Source organism: Crocodylus siamensis, chromosome 15 (genome assembly GCF_052110815.1).
Source record: "Crocodylus siamensis isolate JL-2025a chromosome 15, ASM5211081v1, whole genome shotgun sequence".
Taxonomy (NCBI): domain Eukaryota; kingdom Metazoa; phylum Chordata; order Crocodylia; family Crocodylidae; genus Crocodylus; species Crocodylus siamensis.
In genome coordinates, this window is record NC_143409.1 from 6654478 (window position 1) to 6675781 (window position 21304).

Consider the following 21304-nt stretch of genomic DNA (forward strand, 5'->3'; position numbering starts at 1 on the left):
TGCATTTGCCTGACTGGAGCCCTGGCAAGGCTGAGTGTGTACAAGCCAGCTCTTATTTGTTTAACTTCTTGAACTCTGTGTGCAAAGGTATGTTGGGTTGGGTGCGTGCTCCCTTTCGCTTTCTCCTGGACAGGGAGGGGAATCCAGGCTGCCAGCAAGGGGGAATCATACAGGGAAAGGAAGCAGACACCAAGCACCCCATGCATTCTTTGGTTTTTAAATGCTTCATTGCCCCCTGGCCCTCCCTTTTCATGCTTTCAGAGCCACATTGATGTTGAAATCCAGAACAGGCCGTTGTAATACAGGCTAAAGGGGAAGCCTTGCTTTGGTCCTCTCCCTTGCTTTGCAATGGCAAAGGCGAGTGAGCTGCTGGGAAGAGGTGGAGCATCAGTGTTTTGAGTCTGCAGCAGTCCTCCCCTCTCTGGCGTCTTCTACTTTGAAGGTTCATAGGTTCATAGATGTAGGGTCGGAGGGGACCTGAGTAGATCACCGAGTCCGACCAAGGTCTCACTTGATGGGAACACAAGGGCCAGGAACAGACATTACACATAAAGTGGTTTAAGTGATCAGAAACTGGTTTAAACCTGTAACAGAACAGAAATTCAGTGCACATAAACCAGTTTGAAAATGGCTGAAGCCAGTTTGAGATAATCCTGGCTAAATGTAGTATCAGACTTAACTGACTTGGGTCAAACTGGTTTATGCAATGTCTGTCCCGTACCCCTTCCTGGTTTAACTTAAACCAGAGTCCCCCAGCATCCCAGATGCTTTGCAGCCCTGGGCAGGACTCTCTGCTCCTCAGCATGGCTGGCCCCACCCCTCCACTCTCTTTCTGGAGCTCTGGCAGACATTGCCCTCACCACTTCCTGCTCAAGCAGGGATCCCTCCCTCCTCTCTCCTACATCAACCATAGCCAGCATGTGGTATGCTAGCTAATGCTGAAAGGTGTCTGTGTAAGGCAGACAGGACAGTGTCCACTTGGGGCTCTTTGAAGCTAATCAACAGGTAGCTGGTAATGTCCCTTTGTTCCTTCCTTGGAAAAAGCTGTTTAAGAAGTGTTTGAACTAATGAGAGGAGCTTTTGTTTTGTTTTGATGGGCTGATAAATGCTCTTCCCTGCTGTGTAACTCCCTGCTGGTCCCTCGCCCCCCTCAGCTCAGCACTATACAAGGGAAGGGAGGGCTGCTCTAGCACCCCCCGGCAAACATGATCTGAATTCTGATGCAAGAACCATGAGCCTCTTTCAGCCACCCACCTGTAGAACCCTTTCTCTTAAATTTCCTTTGCTGGCACCTTTTTAAAAAGGTGGCACAGTGTTGAAAATTGTTTATGGAGGAAAAACAATTGCCCCCTGTTTTGTATGTAGTGTCCCGACTTCTCCTCATGCTTCAGAATGCTAATTCCAACTGGAGTGGTTTGAGACTTGCCCCCCAGCCCAGACATTAGACCCATTCACTTAGGTCCTGTGCCTAAGTGGGCATACTGTGCTTATCTGACATGGTTGCTCAATGCTCATAGTCTTGATTACAGACAACATTTGAGCACATGTTTAAATGTTGTCCCAATGTAGGAATGTTCTTTTGACTTATAGAATAGGAAGGAAAGAACGGACTTCCTTGTACAAAAATAAGTGTCAGCTTCAGTTGCTTTGTTTGTGCCATAATTCATTCTTCAACTTTTCCACTGAGATACAAAAAGTGAATTTGTGGAAACTGTTAGTTTGCTAATGAGCACTTTTGTAAGTGTATATATTTATTCCAACATTGCTAACTTTTCTCTACCAACAAAGCTAAGATAATTAAACGTGTTTTGAACTGGCCTATAGATATTAAACTCAGCCATGCGTGTTGAGAAATAGAGTTGTTCTGATGACATTTTAAGCATATTTAGTGGACAAATGTGCTTTTGTTGGATTGTGCTAAACAATATTTACTCTTTATTTTTGAATGTTGCTGCTTTTCTTACTGCCCTGTTTGATGGTATATTTGAAATGGCTTTTAGTCTAGCTCACAACTTTCATCCAGCTTTTTGCATTTCACTGCCCCTCAGCAGCTTTGAAGCCATCAAGAAGAAAGGCCTCTACCATGATAAATACTCATTTAATTGTTGCATCTTGGAGGCTGCATCAGTCCAATAAGAACACACTTGATGACTAGGGAATAAATAAGGCCAAATTGTGTTCTTTACTTAATTATCTCTGCAAATCCACACAACTCAGTGTGGGGAAAGCAGAATCTGATTTTAGGATTCAGTCAACAATGAATGTTTGCCTGGTTTTTTTTTGCATCCAGGCAAATGCTCACAGATAATGACACAGCCTATTGCAACTCTGAGTTTGCTACTGGAAACCCCTTAGTGATGCCCTCTGAAGCAAAGGTGTAACTTTGGAGTAAAGGAGAGCAGAGTGCAGTCCACAGAAACCAGATCCCTTAATAATCAAGGTGGCTGTGGGCCAGATATGCTTCACGTAGTCTCTCCCCCATTCCTTTGAGAGGGGATATGGGTTCTCCTGTTTAAAGCAAGTATGTCCTGAGACTAGCAGTGACTTTGTTGTCTGCATCTTGAGGAGCAAACACGTTGTGTCTCCAGTGGCACAGTACAGAGGTCCATAGGACAGAGGGGCCTGTTTCTTAAACCCTGGTTTCAGCATTTGACACAAGGGTTTGAATCCAGCACACTGCACAGAGGAAGGCCAGGCAAAAAGCTTCAATCCATGCCTTGATGCATGGAACATAGGCTTGGGCATGCTCCAGTGAGGGGTTGTGACTGCATTTGTGGTCATGGCACTTCCAAGCACTGTCACAAACCCCACGAATCCAGCTGTGGTAGGTGGGCTCAGACTTCAGTTTGGATTGGGTACCAAAAAGATGGAGCACTACTGTTCTAATGCATCAGCAGCTGGTGACTTCTCAGTGTTTGGAGAATTTTTAGGATCACTGGTTGATGTGAAATGGAGACGCAAACTAGAACATCTATGTTAGTAGCTCAGCCTAAGGGGCATCGACTTTCTGGGGGAGCTGCAGGCACTCTGTACCTCTCCAGGACCAGGTGTGTCACCCCTAAAACCTTTTGACTATTGTATCAAATTTCCAGTCCTTCAGTCCATGCTAGTTCTGCTGATTTGGGAATTTATATGCCACACTCCTAGGCAGCTGTGGTAACTTGCTCCCAACCAGTAATTATTACAGTTTGCTCCCAGAACCAAGGGACCATTTCTTGTGTAATACATCATCAGAGGGTCCTGCTTAGACAATGTATTCTACCCAGGCATCAATAAAACAACAGCACTCTGATGATGTCTTGGTGTAATACATCAGCAGAGCAACAGGTCACTCTGATGTATTATTGCAATCCATCATCAAAGCGAGACCCTCTGAGAATGTATTACTCACAAGGTAGTGTCCTCGAAGGAACGACAGATGTGGGGACTAACTCATTTTAATTTTAGAGGAGGGACACGTATCCCTTTTGTTCCTTATTCTTAAGGCAGGATGCAAAATCCAATGGTCTGTAACGCTGTTAAGATGGAAGTATTTATTCCAGTGGACTTTGGTTTCTGCTGTCCCTGATGACTGCTGTTATCTGATAAAGCCACCCATCCTCTTTTTAGCACAGCCAAGTTAAAGGGCCTTAGCCTGCCCACTGAGATCAACTCCCCTTTAAAAGCACACATGCCCCCTCTTTTGTCCTTCTGTATGCTAGGCCAAAAATCTGTCTGGAAAATCTTTTAGCTTGGTATACCTGTGCAAAACGTACTAAGCAGTGACCCTGAGACGCACTTATGCTGGTTGTACCAGCTGGTTGCAATGCATGAGATGAAGTCGGTAGCTCCAGGTTGGCTGAACTGAGTGAGGCTAGAACAGTTGTGAATGGGAAGACCCAAATATTGCAACTACAGCCTGTTCAGCAGTAGCTTGGTGCTCTTTCATTTGAAACCTAAGCTGCTTTGATTTAGCTTTTATCTAGTGCAGAGTAAGAGCAGACACAAAGGCAGTTAACACAGAGCAAGCTGCCATGTGGTAAATCTCTTCTCTGTCTTACTTTGTGATATGTAGTGTGTGTGACTGCCTGCGCCCTAGCCGCAGCCAGACACTGGGGAACAGACTGCTGGCCGTATTTCATGAGCTCCCAGTGTGAGACAGTCGTCACAAGAACTGATGTGATTCTTGTGGGTATAAGCAGGGGAGTTTTGAATAGCAGGAGGGAGGTTATATTTCCTCAGTATTTGGCACCAGTATGATTACTACCGGAAGACTGCTTCTAGTCTGGTGTCTGCAGCTCAAGAAGGATGGTAGAAAGTTGGAGCAGGTTCAGAGATGAGCCACAAAAATGATGAAGAGATTAGAAAACCTGACTTGTGAAAGAGCCAAGGAGCCCACTCTGTTCAGGTTATCACGCAGAAGGCAGAGGACTGACTTGATCACACTGTATCACAGTCTAGATGTTCTTTAATGGGAACTAGAAATCTCTTAAGACAAGACTTTTCTATCTGGCAGACAAGGAGGTATAACAAGATCCACCATCCAGAAGCTGAAGCCTGACGCATTTTGACTAGAATCAAGGTGCACATTTTTAACCGGGAAGAGACTTCACCACTTGGGACAACTTCTATAAAACTTACCAAAACTTACAATGGAAAATGTTAAGTCAGCTGGGCTTTCTTCTTTTCTTTTTTCCCTATGGTCTTTCTTGGGTAAGAGGTCAGACTAGGCAGTCGCAGAGGTCCTTTCTGGCCCTATATTTCATGAAGCATGTAAAAATACCTGGGGAATGAGCATGAGCTTTGAACTAAGCACAAGCCCGGGAGCCAGCAACATCTGAAGTCTAGTTCTGCCTCTGAATTCCTCTGAGGCCTTTGGCAGGTCACTTAATCTCTGCGCATCTCCAGAATGCTATCGACAGCGATGTTACATCCAGCATGGTTTTACTTTGCGGATGCCCTTCTTCACGTGGGGAGCTGTAAGGATTCATTATTTAAGTGCCAGCTGTTATTTCCCCCCCCCCCCCGACCCTGAAGTTTAGGAAGAGAGAAAAAATGTACAGGTAGCAAATGTACCTTTATTGCTTCCTAGGGAGGGTTGCAAGGCTAGTTTGTTAATGTGGATGTGTGGCTCTTGCTTGCCCTGATGCGGCAGAAGCAGAGGCGATGTCAGAATACGGTCTCATGTCTGCCTGCCTTGACCCCCACCGGAAACATACTGTGACTGACAACAATATTTATTTCCACTGGTGATGGTTTGCAGCTGGCAGAGTAAGTCATGAAGCTCTTCTTTGCATGTGGTAGTAAATTGTCCTATCACCAGATCCTGTCTCATAGCTTTGTGCATATATATGCACTCATATCTATATCTATCTATCTATATAGAGAGAGAGAGAAAGAGAGAGAGAGTCTTTTTAGGGACAGATGAGCCTGTGAACATAAGCCTGGAAGAAAGTGGTTTGATTTAAGCCCTGGAAAGCTAGGCTACTGCTGTGCTATTTTATTTCCCATCTGAGTATGTCTGCAAAAGTTCCAAATAGCATTATGTTGCTCCCAAAGTAAATGCATCCCAGGCACATTTCCATGGTCACCACTTGCTTCGGCAGGGATGTGACAGGCATATCCCAGCAGCCAAAGCAGCAGCAGGCAGTAGTCACTCTCCAGCGGTGCTCCAGGCCCCATCCATATGCTAGACCCCACAGAGGGGATTCAGTTAAAGTTATTGTGGGGGCACAGGTGGCTTGTGTGCAATTCGGATTTGTCATTAATAGTGGTTGACAACCCTAAGCACCTTTCAGTTGAGGAGCTGCCCCAATTAAAAATGTACAGATCCATTCCCTACGTAGGCTGAGGCACAGCCTACCTCCGTCCTCGGGTGAGCCGCGCAGTGGGGCACTGAATGCACAAGCAGTGCTTCTCCGGCTGCAGTCCTAAGGCGTGGAAGCTCAGCTATCCCTGCAGTCTCCATCCCTCCACAAACCTTCCTTCTGCATCCTCCCTCCCCCTGTCCCTCCCAGGGCAGTGAGTCACCTCCTGAGCCAACTCCCTTCTTGCATAGAGAGAACTTCACATGTTCCCTTCTGAAAGGGTTTCACTGTGGAGGCATAAGTAATTACAGTGTGTAGAGAATATCTTTCCTTGGGATACTTGGCTGCTCAAGGGACTCAGCTATGCTGAACTCTGTGCAACACCCCCCTTGACTCACAGTCTCTTACTTGGATCAGACTGAATTGCAGCTAATGCGCTGCTTATACTACAGCCTAGAAAATCCAGTGGACCAGACTGGCCCGGCAGAAACGGTTGGTGGGGTTACACTACAATAGGTTTAGCCTGGTGTTTGTAGTGAAGTAGCTTCCCATAAATTTGCACTTGTTGAAACTTATTGCTGAGCTCATGTGGATTTCCTATTAACTGGATGTGCATGTTTTGTCTCCCCAGTGGCACATCCAGTGTACATTTTGGGTGTTGAGAGATGTTTATTTCTCCCTCTTTCTTCCGTGATCAGGTGTATCGCGCTGGCCTTCCTGCACTCTCCTCGCCCTCCATCCGTGGGAAGTGTTGCTCCTTGAATCTTGTCTTACACCCCCATTTTGTGGAGCATCTGCTGTGCCCATCGTCACCAGGTACAGTTCTCTACTCATTTCCAACATGGGGTAAGCTGCAACTTTTCTTTTGAGCACCCTTACCCCAGTCAGATATTACCACTGCAATAGTTCACACTTGCCTATGGGGATGAAAACACGCATTTCCCATTCAGATGAATGACTGGGGCATCCAAAATGTCCTCCAGTGGTTTCTTCTCCTAGAAAATGAAGAAGAGGCACACGCTTCTACATCTGAACGGCGGATGCTTTGGGAAGGCTTCACGCCATGTTTTTCCCCACAGCTTGAAAAAACAGCCGGTAAGCTCTAGTCCAGATAAGGAAACGGAGAGCAAATTCACGTCCTGGCGGCCTTGCAGACAGAGCCCAGTATCATGGAGGGACGTGCGTGTACATTAGCATTTGAACACCCTTGGGGAAGGGCTGTGCATGCAAGCGGAGACATTTATGACTTGTGGGGATTCTCGCACAGCACCGTCTGTGTTGGAATGGCTGTGTCTCCTTGGCGCAGGCAGAGACAGCCCCCGCTGGCCACCTTGCTGGCACCTCACCCCGCGCTCCCCCTAGGCTACCGCCCGGCCTTGCCCTTCGCCAGCCCCAGGGGTCTGTCCGGCTCCTCCTCAGTGAACTGTGCAAGAGCTTGTGCCCTTGTGCGGGGGTTGTGGGGACTGTCCCTGCCGGAGTCGGTGACCCTGCCCCCTCACGGCGGCCGTTGGGCTCTGACCAGCCCTGCCAGGGCCATAAGCTACCTCAGGCGGGGCGGGGCGGGGCCGAGCGCGAGGGGGCGGGGCGGCGCCGCCTCCCGCGCTTTAAAAGGCGGCGCTGCCCCGCGCTGCCTCAGCCGGGCCGCGCTCGCCATGCCCCCCCGTGCCGCGCGCTCCCTGCTGCTGCTGCTGGCGCTGCCCGCCTGCCTGGCGCGGCCCGTCTACACCAACCACTGGGCCGTGCGGGTGCCGGGCGGCCCGGGCGAGGCGGCGAGGCTGGCGGCCGCCTACGGCTACGGCAACCTGGGCCAGGTGAGCGGGGAGCGGCGGGGGGATCCTTGCGTCTCCAGGCCGGGCGGAAACTTCTCCCCTCGGCGCCGTGCCGCCGGCGCGGGTCCCTTCTCCTCCTCCGCACTGGTCCCTGCGCCGCGCTCAGCCCCTCGTGTGGCCTGTGACCGGTGCCCCGCTTCGCCTGCCTGGCTTGGTGCATCCGGTTCTTTTTTGAGCTGGCCCCAGGCTTCTTAAACAAACGGTGGTTCAAAGCCTTCCGCAGATGGGGACCCGGCTGGGCGCGAGCTCTTGTGAGCTGCTGGAGTGGTTAACGGGTCCCCTTCTTTCCTGAATCTGCGCCGTGCTCCTTGCTTGAGTTTGGCTAGCTTCAACTTCCAGTGGTGGGGTCTGCTTGTGTCCTCGTTGGCTCGGCTGAAGCCGTTTCTGCCGCTCTGTACCTGGAAGCGCTTCAGGGCAGCCCCGTCTTTCTGCGGGATGAGCTGTGGAAACTCCTGACTCAACGACTCTGTCCGCCTGTGATGAGCTGAACAGACTGAGCTCCTGGGACCCGTCACGTAAAGCCAGGCTTTCCAGGACTTCATCAGTTTTGCGCCTTTCTGAACTGTCTCCCGGTGATCGCAGCCCTTGAAATCCGGGTGCAGTGGTGCCCAGTGCAGAAATGTAACTTGCTTTTTCTTGGATGTTTTCCTGTCGGTGCATCCAAGCATGGCTGCATCGGGTGTTTTTGGTCAGGGAGTTCAGGTTGTCGAGGGGACTCTCTGCTGCTGATGCTTTTTCTGCATCCGACAGAAACAGCCCACACGCTGCTTCGTGCAGGCTGTCCCCAGCTAACGAGGAGCCACGGCAGTGTCATGGCCCAAGCTGGCTTGTTACCTCTGCTTAGAGGCACAGTGTATTCACCCCAGTGCCGCGCCACTCAGACAGTGGTGCGATGATTTTTTTTTTCCCCTTCCAGTTTCAGAGGTAGCATGTGCTGATCGGTGCGGCGTGTTTTCAGCATGCTGTAGTAAGTTAGCTGTGTAGACAAATTCCTCTTATTCTTCCACTCGGGTCCCGCATCCTGCATGCGCAACTTGTGTCCTTGCTCCTAGGCATACTTTCATACAGGGCAAGCCAGGTCTACAACCTGCACTTGTAGTGGCAACAACTTTGATCTAGATAATACATATAATATCAGACCCTGGGGATTGCTCTTAAATAAAGCGGGTTCAGTCAAACCACCAGAAAAGGCTGGATCTTTGTAAGCTTTGGCTGGATCTTTGTAAGCATTGATCCTGGGTGAAAGCCCATCCCCAGTGAGGTCAATGAGAGTTTTGTCTTTGGTTTACATTGGAGTCTGGGCTTCCTTATTATCTTTGTAACTGTAATTCCTACAAAGCCCATTGTGCTCGAGTCTGTCTACACACGCAACAAAACAACAGCCTCTGCCCTGTGGAGCTTATGATCTACATATAAAACAAGAAGTCACTGATGGAAGAGAACAAAGAAACAATGAGACATCTTTGTTGGTATGATGCAAACCAGGTGGTTATCTCCGGATGCCAGCTGCCTAACCCTTGTCAAGTTTTTTTGTAGTCATCCTAGCAAAGTGTTTTAAAGGAGGGATTGGAAGGAGAACAGGGCAGCTTCACAGGTGCTTACAGGGAGCTCCCTGTGCCAATGGCAGGGAGGTGCTGCCTGGCTGGAGACTGGGACCCTACGCTGACCTCTGTGCTGACAGCCAGGGTGAGAATAGGCATCGAAGAGCTTCCCAGGTGAAGACAAGCAGCTCACGTTTGAATCCCTGCTGTCTGGATTCAAACAGACAGGGAGCGGAGAGGAAGGGTGCCGTGGGCAGAGCAAATTGGGGAAATAACTTTACCTTCTGCAGGAAGGAGCTGTACCCAAACTAGGAGTCCTGACCCCAAGTGGGGTCACTGCATGGGTGTAGGGGCATGTGCTCCACTAGGAAAGGTGGTGTCATGAGCCTGGAAAGACTTTAAAGCCTAAGAGACATGATTTCAGACCCACCTTAGCTTCCCCCCCCCCCCCCCCCCCCCCCCCCCCCCCGAAAGGCAATCATATGCCTCTTTTTTTCATAATGGCTCCAAAGCTGAAAGAGCCTCAAAATATTTGGAATTGCAGGTAATTCTCATGGGTGGGGTGCTAAAACAGATTCTTCTAAACCCTGTTGAAGAGAAGGGGGTCCATACTTGGTGCATACTGACTCTGTAAAAACTGCACTATTGGGTGAACAGGCCATATACTTGGTACAGTGATACCTGGAACCCATTAATGGCACTTGGACTTATTCAGCTGTCTGGCATTGCAAGGTGATGAATGGGTTCTTTTGCATTTAGGGCTATCAAATATATGGCTGCAAAGCTGCTCTGTCCAGCCTGCTGGACCACCAGCACAGGCTGCCAGCACGGGCTGTGGCTGGGGACATGTCCTGCTATCGGATCAGGGCCCTCAGCCCTGCTGGACATGGCTGTCGGTGGCAGGAGGCTGAGCGAGGGCTAATGCAGCCCTTGCCACTCTCTGGCTGCTTTGCCTGTTGTGACTGTTGCAGCCTCGCCTCCCCAGCTGTTGGCCACCACTGCACGCTCCCTGTCAGAGCTGGGGTTGGACATGCCACTTCCTTGTGTCCGGGGCTGGATCTGACCGACACGGAGCCCCGCAGTCCAGATCTGACCAAGGCATGGGGTGAGTTTGACGCCCCTGTTTTTAACCTGTGGTTGTCATGCTGTGAAATATCAGGTCCCCCTGCTGGAAAATGATTGGGGATGCAGGTTTTCCATTTCCCACGGAAAAACAGAAAACAATATGGCGTTCTCCTTTTTAATGGAGAAAAGGCAGATTTCTCATTTTAAGGGAGAAGCGCAGAGTTTGCAAAGAACTCTCTGCAGGTGGGCAGAGTTCCAGCCTGCAAGGAGCTGGGGGAAGGGAGGAGGTCAGTCAAGCTGGGGGGCACTTGCACATGCACACAGCCACCAGGCAGCCTGGAGAGCAGCTCCTGTAGGTAAGTTTGGTGGGGATTGAGGTCCCTGGAGAGAGGAACTTGGGCAGGGCAGGGGCTGCTCTACAGCTGGGTGGAGTATGGGGATTTGAGCCTGGGGGCTGGCATGCATGGCTGCAGGGCCCGGCTGGGGAGTGGGACAGGACCGTGGACAGCTCATCCAAAGGGTTGTGGGGGCTGGCTCCCTGCTGCTGTGTGCACTTCTGTGGAGGGACAAGGTGTGCAAGGTGGGGCGAGCTGTCTGTGGGCTTGGGCTCCCCACCATGCTGCCCTCCCTACCAGGGCCTCGATGGCTCAATAAATGGGAGCCAGCATGACAAGGCAGGGAAGCTCACTGCCACCCCAGGACTCCTACCACGCCCTGGTGAAGCCACCCCTGCCCGCCTAGCAGCAGTGGGGCTAGGGGTGCAGAGTTGCATTCCCGGCAGCAGTGAGGGGCACAAGGGGTGCCTGGTTAAGGCGGCATGGAGCTCCCACTGGCAGTCGTGAGCTTTCCCACTTGTCCACCCTCTGCCCAGCGGGCAAGACCCAGTGCAGCTAGGCTGTGGAGGCTCTGGGAAAAGGGCAACAGATCTGTGTCTTGGTGAATGAAGGGGGCAAGGGGAGCTCTGATTGTTTCATGATTAAAGACCCAAAAATCAATTGCCAAAATTTTAAAGGTACAATGTCTTTGATTATAATGATTTGGAAGTCTACCAGTGCCTCAAATTGCTTTAAAATTGTAAATGTATCAATAAAATGGTGCATGTGTGTTTCATTTTGATCACGGATCTGGGGGGTTTAAATCAGAGAATTTGCAATTTTGTATGGGAGAACTTTGTGATTTTTTTTTTTTTTTTTTTTTTTTTTAAATGGGGGGAAAAAACTAGGACCCCTGACTGATGCTATTTCAGTCCAAATAAAAACTGACAAATCCACCTTCTCTAGGTCTCAGTTCCCTGCGGTCCAAAATCCAGAGGGAGCTGTAGGTATGCTGCTCATAGAAATGTACCCTTTGGCAGCCTCAGCATGTCAGAAGGGAAGAAGTGTTTTGGTGAACTCTTTTTTTGGATGAGCTTTACTTCTGGGCAGCCTATTCATGGGATCTGTCCTAGTGACGCTTCCACAGAGCTACCTTAATGCTATAAGTCACTCCAAACTAGTTTTAAGCTTTCTTGGCTCCTATAATAGCTGCTAACAGTTGCATTTTTGGAATTTGGGTTTTGCGTGGTCACACCTTATCTTTTTGATACTGTAATAATGGGGGCTGAACCGTCACTGAGGATATTTCTCATGGTTTATGGAACATGGCTTGCAACAGAAGACCACAACCTTCCTTATTGTTAGAACACTGAAACTGTAAAATCATCCTCATTTGGAGGCTTTCAAAGGGAGGCTGGACAAGCATTGGATCAAAATAATTTAGGGATAGCATTTGTGCAGGGAGTTGGAGTAGATACCCTGTGAGGATTCTTTGAGATGCTGTCCAGAGTTCACAATCTAGGGCCCCGCTCGTGGGCACTTTTACTCCATTACCTTGGGAGTCCTGATGACTTTAGAGATGGTCTTTGTGCAGTAAGCGTGATGCCCTCTAATTAAATGTTTCCAGAATTGGGCCCATGGACAATACAAGATGCATAGTGAGGGGTAGGGCTGTTGAGTGAGAGGTCATGAAAACACTGTCTCTTGCGTAGGGTAATGTGCACTGCCATTTTATTTGGCATATTCCAGCTGCACCATGTTCAGGAACTCTGCCCCTGTGGCTCACATTGATTAATCAATGGCCATGCAGTCCCAAGGCTGTCCCCAAAATGCTGCTCCGAGGAGCTGGGGGAGGTCTTTGCTGGGGTGGCGAGAATGGGACCGAGCTTGGGCCTGAGAGTCAAGTGTGATGTGACCAAGCATGTTGTGCAGGCAGGGCAGTGGGAAAGGGGTGAAAGCTGGCATGCGTGGAAGGGGGTAGATGGACACATGGGGCTGAAGAGGCAGTCAGAGTAGCACGTGGCAAAGGTAAACACAAGGGCCAAAAGGAGGCCCAGTAGCCCTCGGCTCTCATTCACACCAGTATAACTGCGACCTTAATCTTCGTTACTCCTTATTCTTCCCCCAGGATGAGATCAGGACTGGCCTGGCATTGTCTCATCCTCTCTCTTGTCCCAAACGTAGCAACAACAGCTGTTTCTCTTTGTAAGAATATGATGCAGCAGGCTGAGACTCTAAGTTGGCTTTCTCTTCTAGTGAGCACGAGTTCACTGTATCTTCAGGAGTAATTTATTCTTGGTATGATTGCCTCATGAAGGGTGTTTTGTAACCATGATGGATTTGCTCACCTGCCTTATGCACTATTAGTTGGCTTTACCGATAACACCATCCATATCCTGCTGGAGCGTTTCGGAGACCTGGCAGGAGGCAAGAGTTCCTTCGTCCCATTTCACTAAATGGTGATGAATAGCTCCTTCAGCTTCTAACTGTTCTTCGTTGGTAGGATGGAATTGGCAGACACGTGTTTCCATGGAAACTGAGCCATCAATACCCTTAGTGTAATAACGAAGGCATTGCGAGGAAAGAAACACTTTCTCATTGTTTCTAACTTACTCACTGCAAACATAAACAGGCTGAGCTGGGCTGTGCCGACCTGAGACTCTTAACGGCAGGGCATCATTTGCCTCAATTAACATAAAAATGTACTTCACATTTGTCTTCAAGTTCCAGTCCAGGCTGGCTCAGAAGAAACATAAATCCCACTCCAACTTGTGTCAGAGTCCAAAACTGCTAATCAATTTGGAAAATTAAAATCGACCCCCTACTTAAATGAGTACCTCCCATGCTGATGGAGCCAAGTCCTTGGCAGAAGTAGGATGTCAGAAGGATCCAGGTCAATAGCTGTGCAAAGCAGTAAACTGGCTTAGGGAAAAATGAGTGTTTTTAAGCATGCTCCAAAAAATTAAGGCAAAGGATTGTAATGATGTATGGGGCCAGGCACTGTCTTGCTAACCTGCTCTTCCTACCTTGTTTCCTGGGAACGTATTGCAGCCATGTGAAATTTTTGCTTTGTGGGTGCAAGGAACACTGTGCTGCTGATCAAACAATCTTATTGCAGTTAAGGGAATGATGGATATTTGCACTAGGGCTGATACTTTTTTTTGACAGACTGGCTACTTTTTGTTCACTACTTCCCCCCCGAGCACTGCATGCATGGGCTTTATTGCTCCCAAATATTGAGGCAACTGAATACATCCTCTGAAAAGGCAGAAGTTTTAGGACAGTTTGGTTTGCTTTTAGGAAGGTAGATCTGTGTTGTTTCCACCCTTCGGCAGATGTCCTGTAACTCCATTCATGAATTTACCAAGCTCTGTCTTGAAACCAGTGAGGTTTCTGGTCTCTACTATTTCTATTGGAAGGCTCTTCCAGAACCTCACTCCTTTGGTTAGAAACCTTCTAATTTCCAGCCTATATTTATTCCAGGCCACTTTGTGCCGACAGTGACCTTTAGCTTAAATAACTCTCTTGGTCTTCCCATGCTGGTATTTATTTCTTCTATGTAGTTGCAGAAAACAAGCATTTTGCCAGGCTCAACGGCAAGGAGGCTTCAGGCTCTCTTTGTAAAAGAAGTCTTCATTTCTCTGATTGTGCTACTACTATGTGCACATGTCCCAATTTGAATTCATTGCTCTTGAACACTGGCAACCATAATTGCCCAAGCCATCCCAGATGAGACTTCCTAAAAACCTTATGGCTTTAATGCTTGTCTATTGCAACTAGAAATGTCTTGCCTCCATATATTCATGTTTGGTGGCTTGCAATTATCCTATGACTGGCTAACACAACTAAGTCTCCTGCTCCTTCTCCCCCATCCCAACAGATAGCTTTTTATAATTAGCTGAGAGGCAAGGAATTCTTCAGGCGATATCTTTTATTGGACCAGCAGCATAGTTGGGATGGAGTTGGACAAGGTTTTGAATGCAAGACATGCTTTTTCATAACTCCTGGACAAGCACAGCTGCAACATCACTCCAACACTACTGTTAGAAACTAGGAACTCCTGTTAGTCTGCAAGTGCACAACCTTCCATTTTGTGCTGTTAGATTTCATCCTATTTCTACTTATTCTGGTTGCCCAAGCCTCCTCTTCCTCTGATTATTCTGAGCCTCCTCTGTTATGTTACTGGCCTCTCCCTCCGCCTGCCCCCTCCCTACGCCACTGTGTCATCAGCAAATATTGTTACTGTGGGACTACTTTTTCTGCCAAGGTCATTTAATTAAATTAAATAAGATCTGTCTCAAGTCTGATTCTTGAACTTTTCTAGTACCCTCCTACCAGTTGCTTTCTCCCCCCCCTTTTTTTTTTTTTTTTTAAACAACCCCTTGACCACTTCTCTTGTACTAATACTGATTTTTCTCTCGTTGAACTCATTTCCTATGAGGCAGCATACAAATGCTTTACTGAAGTCCTCATAGATTAGATCTACAGTATATTTCTTATGTAGAAAGCCCAATGCATTTATCACAGAAAATATCCGGTTAGTTTAGCATGATTTTCCTTATGATAAATGCATGCTATGTTTCCTCCCTATCTCTAATTAGTCTTTCCTTCAGAGTTTGCACATTGGACTATTATGGTCTTGCCAGCACAGTGCAGGTACAATTGCCTCTCTTCCTGGACTCTGTACTCCCATTTATGTGCATTCAAGGAGAGCACAAGCCCTCTTTGCCATGCCATTGTCCTGTAAGCTCCTTTGGAGTCACTTGACATAATCCCTTTAATGTCAGCAGACCACTCTCTATCTATTCTCTCTTCTTAACAGGGAGAAGAATGACATTTTGGCGCAAACGCTGTCTTTTCAAAGAGTGCTACATAGTTGAATTTCTGTTGCTGAAAGGCTTTATCTGAAGACTTTAAGGGTTTTGTCAGAGTTTGGAAATGAACATTGTAAAACATGGATGAAAAGGAAAGGGTATTATTTTTTTTGTTTGTTTGTTTTTTTTCTCTAAAACATCTACTGCAGGAAAGAGTTTCAGTCCAGTGCTAGGCTAGGCTTAAAACCATAGAAAACAAGGGCTGGAAGGAACTCCCAGGAGGTTGCATCTAGTCCAACCCCTTGCTCAAAGCAGAACCAACCCCAACTAGATCATCCCAGCCAAGACTCTCTCTCTTTTTCCCTTCCCCCCCCCCCCCCCCCCCCCCCCCCCAACGTAACATGGCTAGTTGGCAGGGGAAAAAATACCAGGAAATGGTGCCTGGTTTAGAATCTGCCAATGTGGTGGTATGGAAATACCCTGCTGGGGTGGACACACTCATGCTGATGTTCCCGGGCCACTCAGAGCTCTGATGGGAGCCTGCCTCGAACTTCCTTGGCAGCCCTGGCTTTCTAGGGTTTGCATTGGCTTCATCTGCACTGCCCCATGGCTGCATTTTCCTTTCATGGGGAACTACGCAATATGTAGGTTTTGTTCCTAATCGGAAGAAGACCAACTATGAAAATCCATTGTAAACATGGACTTGTTGGAGGTGGGTCAAGAGAAGCAAGGAACTCTGTGGAAAGGTGTTGGCTTCTGCAATTTCCTATTCCAAGTACTACCCTGCAGTTCTTCCAGCCTTCATATGCCCTTTCATGGCTTGGAAGTCTTGATTGGCTGCTGGGCTTTGGTGTTAATGTTCTTATTTCTGATTTTATTACCTGTGTGATGCAAGTAAATATGTTTAACATTAAAATTATTTTAATAAAGCTTCTTAATTGTAGGCTGGAAGGGATCTTGGAAGGACATCTAGTCCTATCTCCTGCTTGGAGCAGAATCATTTCTGTCTAACCAACAGGCTCCAGGGATGGAGATTCTGCAGTCTGTTCTAGTGCTCAGTCCTCTTCCCAGAAACCTCCTTCCTGAACATAGCTCTGGTTTGAAAAACCTTGTGTTACTCACTCATTCACAGACTGCATCATCCAGGATGCAGCATGAGGCCTAGCTTAGGTCATGGGCATTATGACCATCACAAAACTGTTGAAGTTGAGCTGTCTCCCCCCCCCCCCCCCCCCAAATATTTCCTGTTTCTCAAGTGCCTGACAAAAGGCAGTGCTGTGTGTTTCCTATTCCAATCAGTACGACTAGTTGTTATTTTAGCATTTGAGCAAAAATTTGTAGGGCATAACAGGAAACCTTGCCAGAGTATTGGGATCTGGGGATCTAAATTCCTGATGGACAAACAACCTTCATGGCTATCGCTAGAATGAAATGGCTCTCCTCTACTCAACCTTGGCTTGGACCTTCCATGAAAAACATGAGTTGCTTTCGGTCAGCTTGTCAACAGCTCAGCCTTCATGCTGTGGATGGATATGAGATCGGCCACCCGTAAGACCAGCACCCTCTAGGTCGCGACTTTGGATGAAATGCCTCGCCTTGCTTGCATCACCAAGGTGGGTTTGAGTGCCAACAACCTTGTATTTCAGCTACTTGCCACAGGCTACCAAGTGTAATGCATCCCGGGAGAGACCCCAGAATGTGTTGCAAAGAAGATGAAGCAAGATTAGCAGTACCATTCCTCTCCAGCCTCTTGTTCAGAAGCACTACCCCCAGAAACCCAAAAGTGCTTTGAAAACAAGTGTTTTGTGAAGCTGAGGACAAAAGGGAGGTAGGACTTGGTGTGGTGTTGTGTTGTGCAGAACTCCAGGCAAACTCCCTGCACCCTTGCAGGGGAACAAGAGGATTTACTGCCCACTGTGGTGCTGGATTTCCCCCAGACAGACTTCCTGCAACTACCGCACCCCTTAAAATGTATGTTCATCTACTCTGTTTCCCTTTAACACTAGTCACATCTGGACCCACCCCATGGGATAGATGCTGGAAGATGCTAAAGGAATGGACTTCATAGGTTGTGTAGGCTTCTGAGGCCCTTGGCACATCAGGATCTCTTCAAGATAACTCATGATACAAACGAGCCACAAAGGTGTTACACGTTGTATGGTATATTATCACACCATAAATCGGCTTTAATGCATCGCTGGGTTACTATGTAGGGTGAGGAGAATGCCTTAATTGTGTCTTGTCTTTAATGTGTGCCAGGGCCTAGAGATTTGCCATGCTAGAACTTATGTGATATGGGGCCCATTGAGCTTGAGGAAGGTGTTTGCATCCCCTCTACAGGATAATGTGCCCCAATGTGAGCTCTCGCTTACACCTCTAATATCTGGTGAGTGATTTCAGCCCAGAAGCCTGAGGATTAATATCCCTTTGGTTGGTGTTTATTAGTTCTGGATAGTCTTAATGTTAGAGCAGGGATGTCAAAACCCTGCCATGCAGTCCCCATTGCTGTCCATAGGTCTGATCAGACCCACATGGGCATAGCATATGCCAGTGGCTGGTCCACAGGATGAATCTGGCCCATGGACCCCTTCCCTTCCCCCTTCTTCAGCATATTTGATCTGGACATTGCTCCAGCTGGTCTGGGATCCATGTTGCAGGCAGTGTGGATTCCAGTTCAGCCAAAGCAGCAGCTGTCCTGCATGTGTTGTCTGCCCTGGCAGATCCTAGACCGCATTGCAGATGGCACCTGTTCCAGTCCAGGATCTGTGCTGCACGCATCACCTGTGAGCACCACTTGCAGTGGGTCCCAAACTCAACTGGAGCAGGCATCAGGTGTATCGCTTGTCCCAGACCCAGGGCCATGGCTAGCTGGGGTGGCCACCATGGGCAGTGTGGCTACTACTTTGGTTGGACTGTGCCATAGGCAATACCCATTCCAGCCACTCCAGGATCTGCACCCCACGTTCCAGATAGCTGCTGGCTTGGGTATGATGGGGCTGTGTGTGGGCCAAATCCCACAGGCTCATGCCAGTCATTCAGCTCATGGGGCTGCGTAAGTTTGACACCCTTGTGTTAGTGCATTTTTTTTTCTTTAAGCTCTTGGGCCAACAGACTCTTGTGGCATTGAGTTCCAGTCTGCATGTTGCATGGATAAAGCATTACCTTCTGCCAACTTTCATCATTGTTCCCTTTTTATTTTTATTTTATTGTTACATGCATTGCCCTCTCTCCTGACTAGATCACCATGTTGCCTTGCTTCTGCTCTGTCAAGGACAGGAAGTGGCCAAGTTTAACTGTGAAAACATCTGAATCCTCTAAAAATTAACACTTTTTTTTTCTATTTATCTGATGCTGGCTGTAGTCAGGGCCTTTGCCCCAAGCTAGCTGCAGTGATCATTGTGGTCTTCTAGTGAGTTGCTTCAAATGCAAAAGGCAGGCAGATTGACTATGTTCAGTAACTTGAAACACTTCTCACACCTGCAGACAGCATAAAGATGCTGAGTTTGTACGTGTGTTACCAGCAGCAGATGCAAAGTGAACCCTCTGCTTCACCACCAAGGCTGCTAACTCTCTTGTCCAGCAGAGCTATTCTACTTTGCTAGTCCAGCCACACTTACACCCCCAGCAGCAGACCCAGTGTCACTCTTCTACCACTGGATTCTATTCTACTTTATAGGAAGAGGTGAGCCTCGGACCTGAATAAGCTGACATGAGAGAGTGCAGCAAAACTCAAGTACATTAGTCAAGACTTCAAAGCAAATCCATCTTTATAATCGGCAAATGAAAAACTAAGCCTATGAAAGCCTAGATGAGCATGGAAAATTCCGTCTTTCCAAAGAGTGAAGGCCTTGAACTGCTGATTTGTAAAAGATACTCCTAAGGAGATAAATTTGAAGTCTTGTGCTTGAGTGGGAAATACAATTCCCACTTCTTCAGCATCAGCACTGAACAGAAATTTATTTGTTAGTAAGGTACTATTGAAGGGTTCTAGGACAGATTGGAGCAGTGAAGAGCAACAAGGGCAGTCTTGTATAGTCTTCAGAGTGAATGTCTGGACTAGGTATGCAGAGGGCTGGACAAAATGTGGATGCTACGATCTTGGTCGACTTGATGATCTGCTCAAGTCCCTTCCAGCCCTACCAACTATAAAACTGAATCCTTGGCTGTGCAAATGGTACAGATGAGGAGGTAAGTTTACTTTTGCTCTTGTCTTGAGACTGTTGGTTATCAGGCTACCTTTTGATTTGGTGTCCCACAAAGCCTGATAATGACAGAAGCGTCAACTTCTGAGATCAACACCGAGAACAAATTGGAGCTGGTTGAGAATGGGATGAGCTACAGGTGGCTGACTTCCACCTTGTGCACCTGATGGTGAGGGAAGTAGACTGAATTGGATGTATGGGGGAACCTCTTGAAGCTGTACCTCCAAGCCCAGAGTGAATGACTTTATCAATGCTATGTCTTCTTGTGGCACTGGTCTTTCTACCCCTAGGCTAGATCGCTGGCAGCCTAGAGGAGCATTGGAGCTTTAATGTACACCATTGTCTTACGATGTGCCCATCAAATGAAATGCTGCCTACCTCTCGGTTTTTTTGGTTTTTGGTTTTTTTTGTTTTTTTTTTTTCTGAAGCCAGTACCCTACTCCCAGCTTGGTTGCAGCGTGAGATCATGGCAGCCAGAGGAAATGCTACAAGGACACACTGAAAGCATATTCCAAGAGACCGGATGTTGATATCGAGAACTGGGAGGAGCTGGCTAACTGACTCCAGTGGTGCCGCAGCCTCAACCAAGTGGCAGCCCGCTTAGAGGCAAAGCGTCTTGCCTTCAAAGCAGAGAAGAGAATGGAGGCAGGAAAAGGAGAGAAATCTTAGCCTACAGGGTACTCCCCCCTCCAGAAAGTCCCACAGCTTCTGCAGAAAGATCTGTGGCTCCTAAGTCACCTCCAAAACACATCAGTGAGTCATGGTAGAGAATTCTTGAATTGTGGGATTGCTGACAATGATTGCCTGAAAATCACCAACATGTACAGATTGGGGGATGACTTTTTTTTTTTTTTTTTTCTAAGCGGCACAGCAGCAGAAAGGGATTTCTGAGTTATAGTCGTCTCAAAGACTCACATGAGTCCACAGTGTGATGGAGTGATCAATAGAGCTAACCACTCTATCATGCGTTAGCAGGTACATCACAAACGGGTCCAGGGAGGTGATGCTTTCCCCTCTGTGGCAGTGGTCCGGCTGCAGCTGGAGTACTGCATCCAGTTCTGGGTGCTGTACTTCAAGAGGGATGTGGAAAGGAGCCCATTCATATGGTTAGGGGCCTGAAGGCAAGGTCCTACGAGGAAGATTGAGGGCCCTGGATCTCTTCAGCCTCAGCAAGAGACGGCTGAGAGGTGACTTTGTGGCCGCCTATAAATTCATTTGGGGGAGGGGAGGGGGGTACGTAGGAGATGCTGTTAAACTAGACATTGGGAAGAACTTCTTTATCGTGAGGGTTATCAGAATCTGGATTAGGCTCCCCAGGGAGGTGGTGCTTGCCCCTACCTTGGAGGCCTTTAAAAGGAGACTGGACAAGGACCTGGCTGGGGGCACCTAACCCCAGCACTCCTTTCCTGCCCAGGGCAGGGGGTTGGACTTGATGTCCTATTGAAGTCCTTTCTGACCCTGAAAATCTATGAGAAGGCTTCAAAGAACAGCTGTCCAATGCTAACAGGAATCTTCCTTCTGAGAAACAAGTGTGCAATCCCCCCACTCCCCTCCCCTCTAAATAATACAGTGGTCTACCTGACCTCAAAGAGCCAATGTGTGTCACCCCTTACTACTGACCCCACCTGCTTAACCTCCCATTCCTAATCACAATGGGAGTACTGCATCCAGTTTTGGGCTCCACAATTCAAAAAGGATGTGGAGAAGCTTGAGAATCCAGAGAAGAGCCACGCGCATGATCAGAGGTCAGGAA

At 48.1% G+C, this 21304-nt stretch overlaps 1 protein-coding gene across 2 annotated transcripts in view; it reads left to right on the forward strand.

The window, feature by feature from the left end:
- The first annotated feature begins 7398 nt into the window (after positions 1 to 7398).
- The window catches only part of PCSK6 (proprotein convertase subtilisin/kexin type 6), a 124148-nt gene continuing 110242 nt past the window's right edge, over positions 7399 to 21304 (forward strand). For both annotated transcript variants that reach the window (XM_090028510.1, XM_090028511.1), the window contains exon 1: positions 7399 to 7597. In XM_090028510.1, coding sequence (XP_089884636.1) covers positions 7439 to 7597 — 159 coding nt within the window. In that variant the 5' untranslated portion in view covers positions 7399 to 7438. The remainder of the gene's footprint in view (positions 7598 to 21304) is intronic.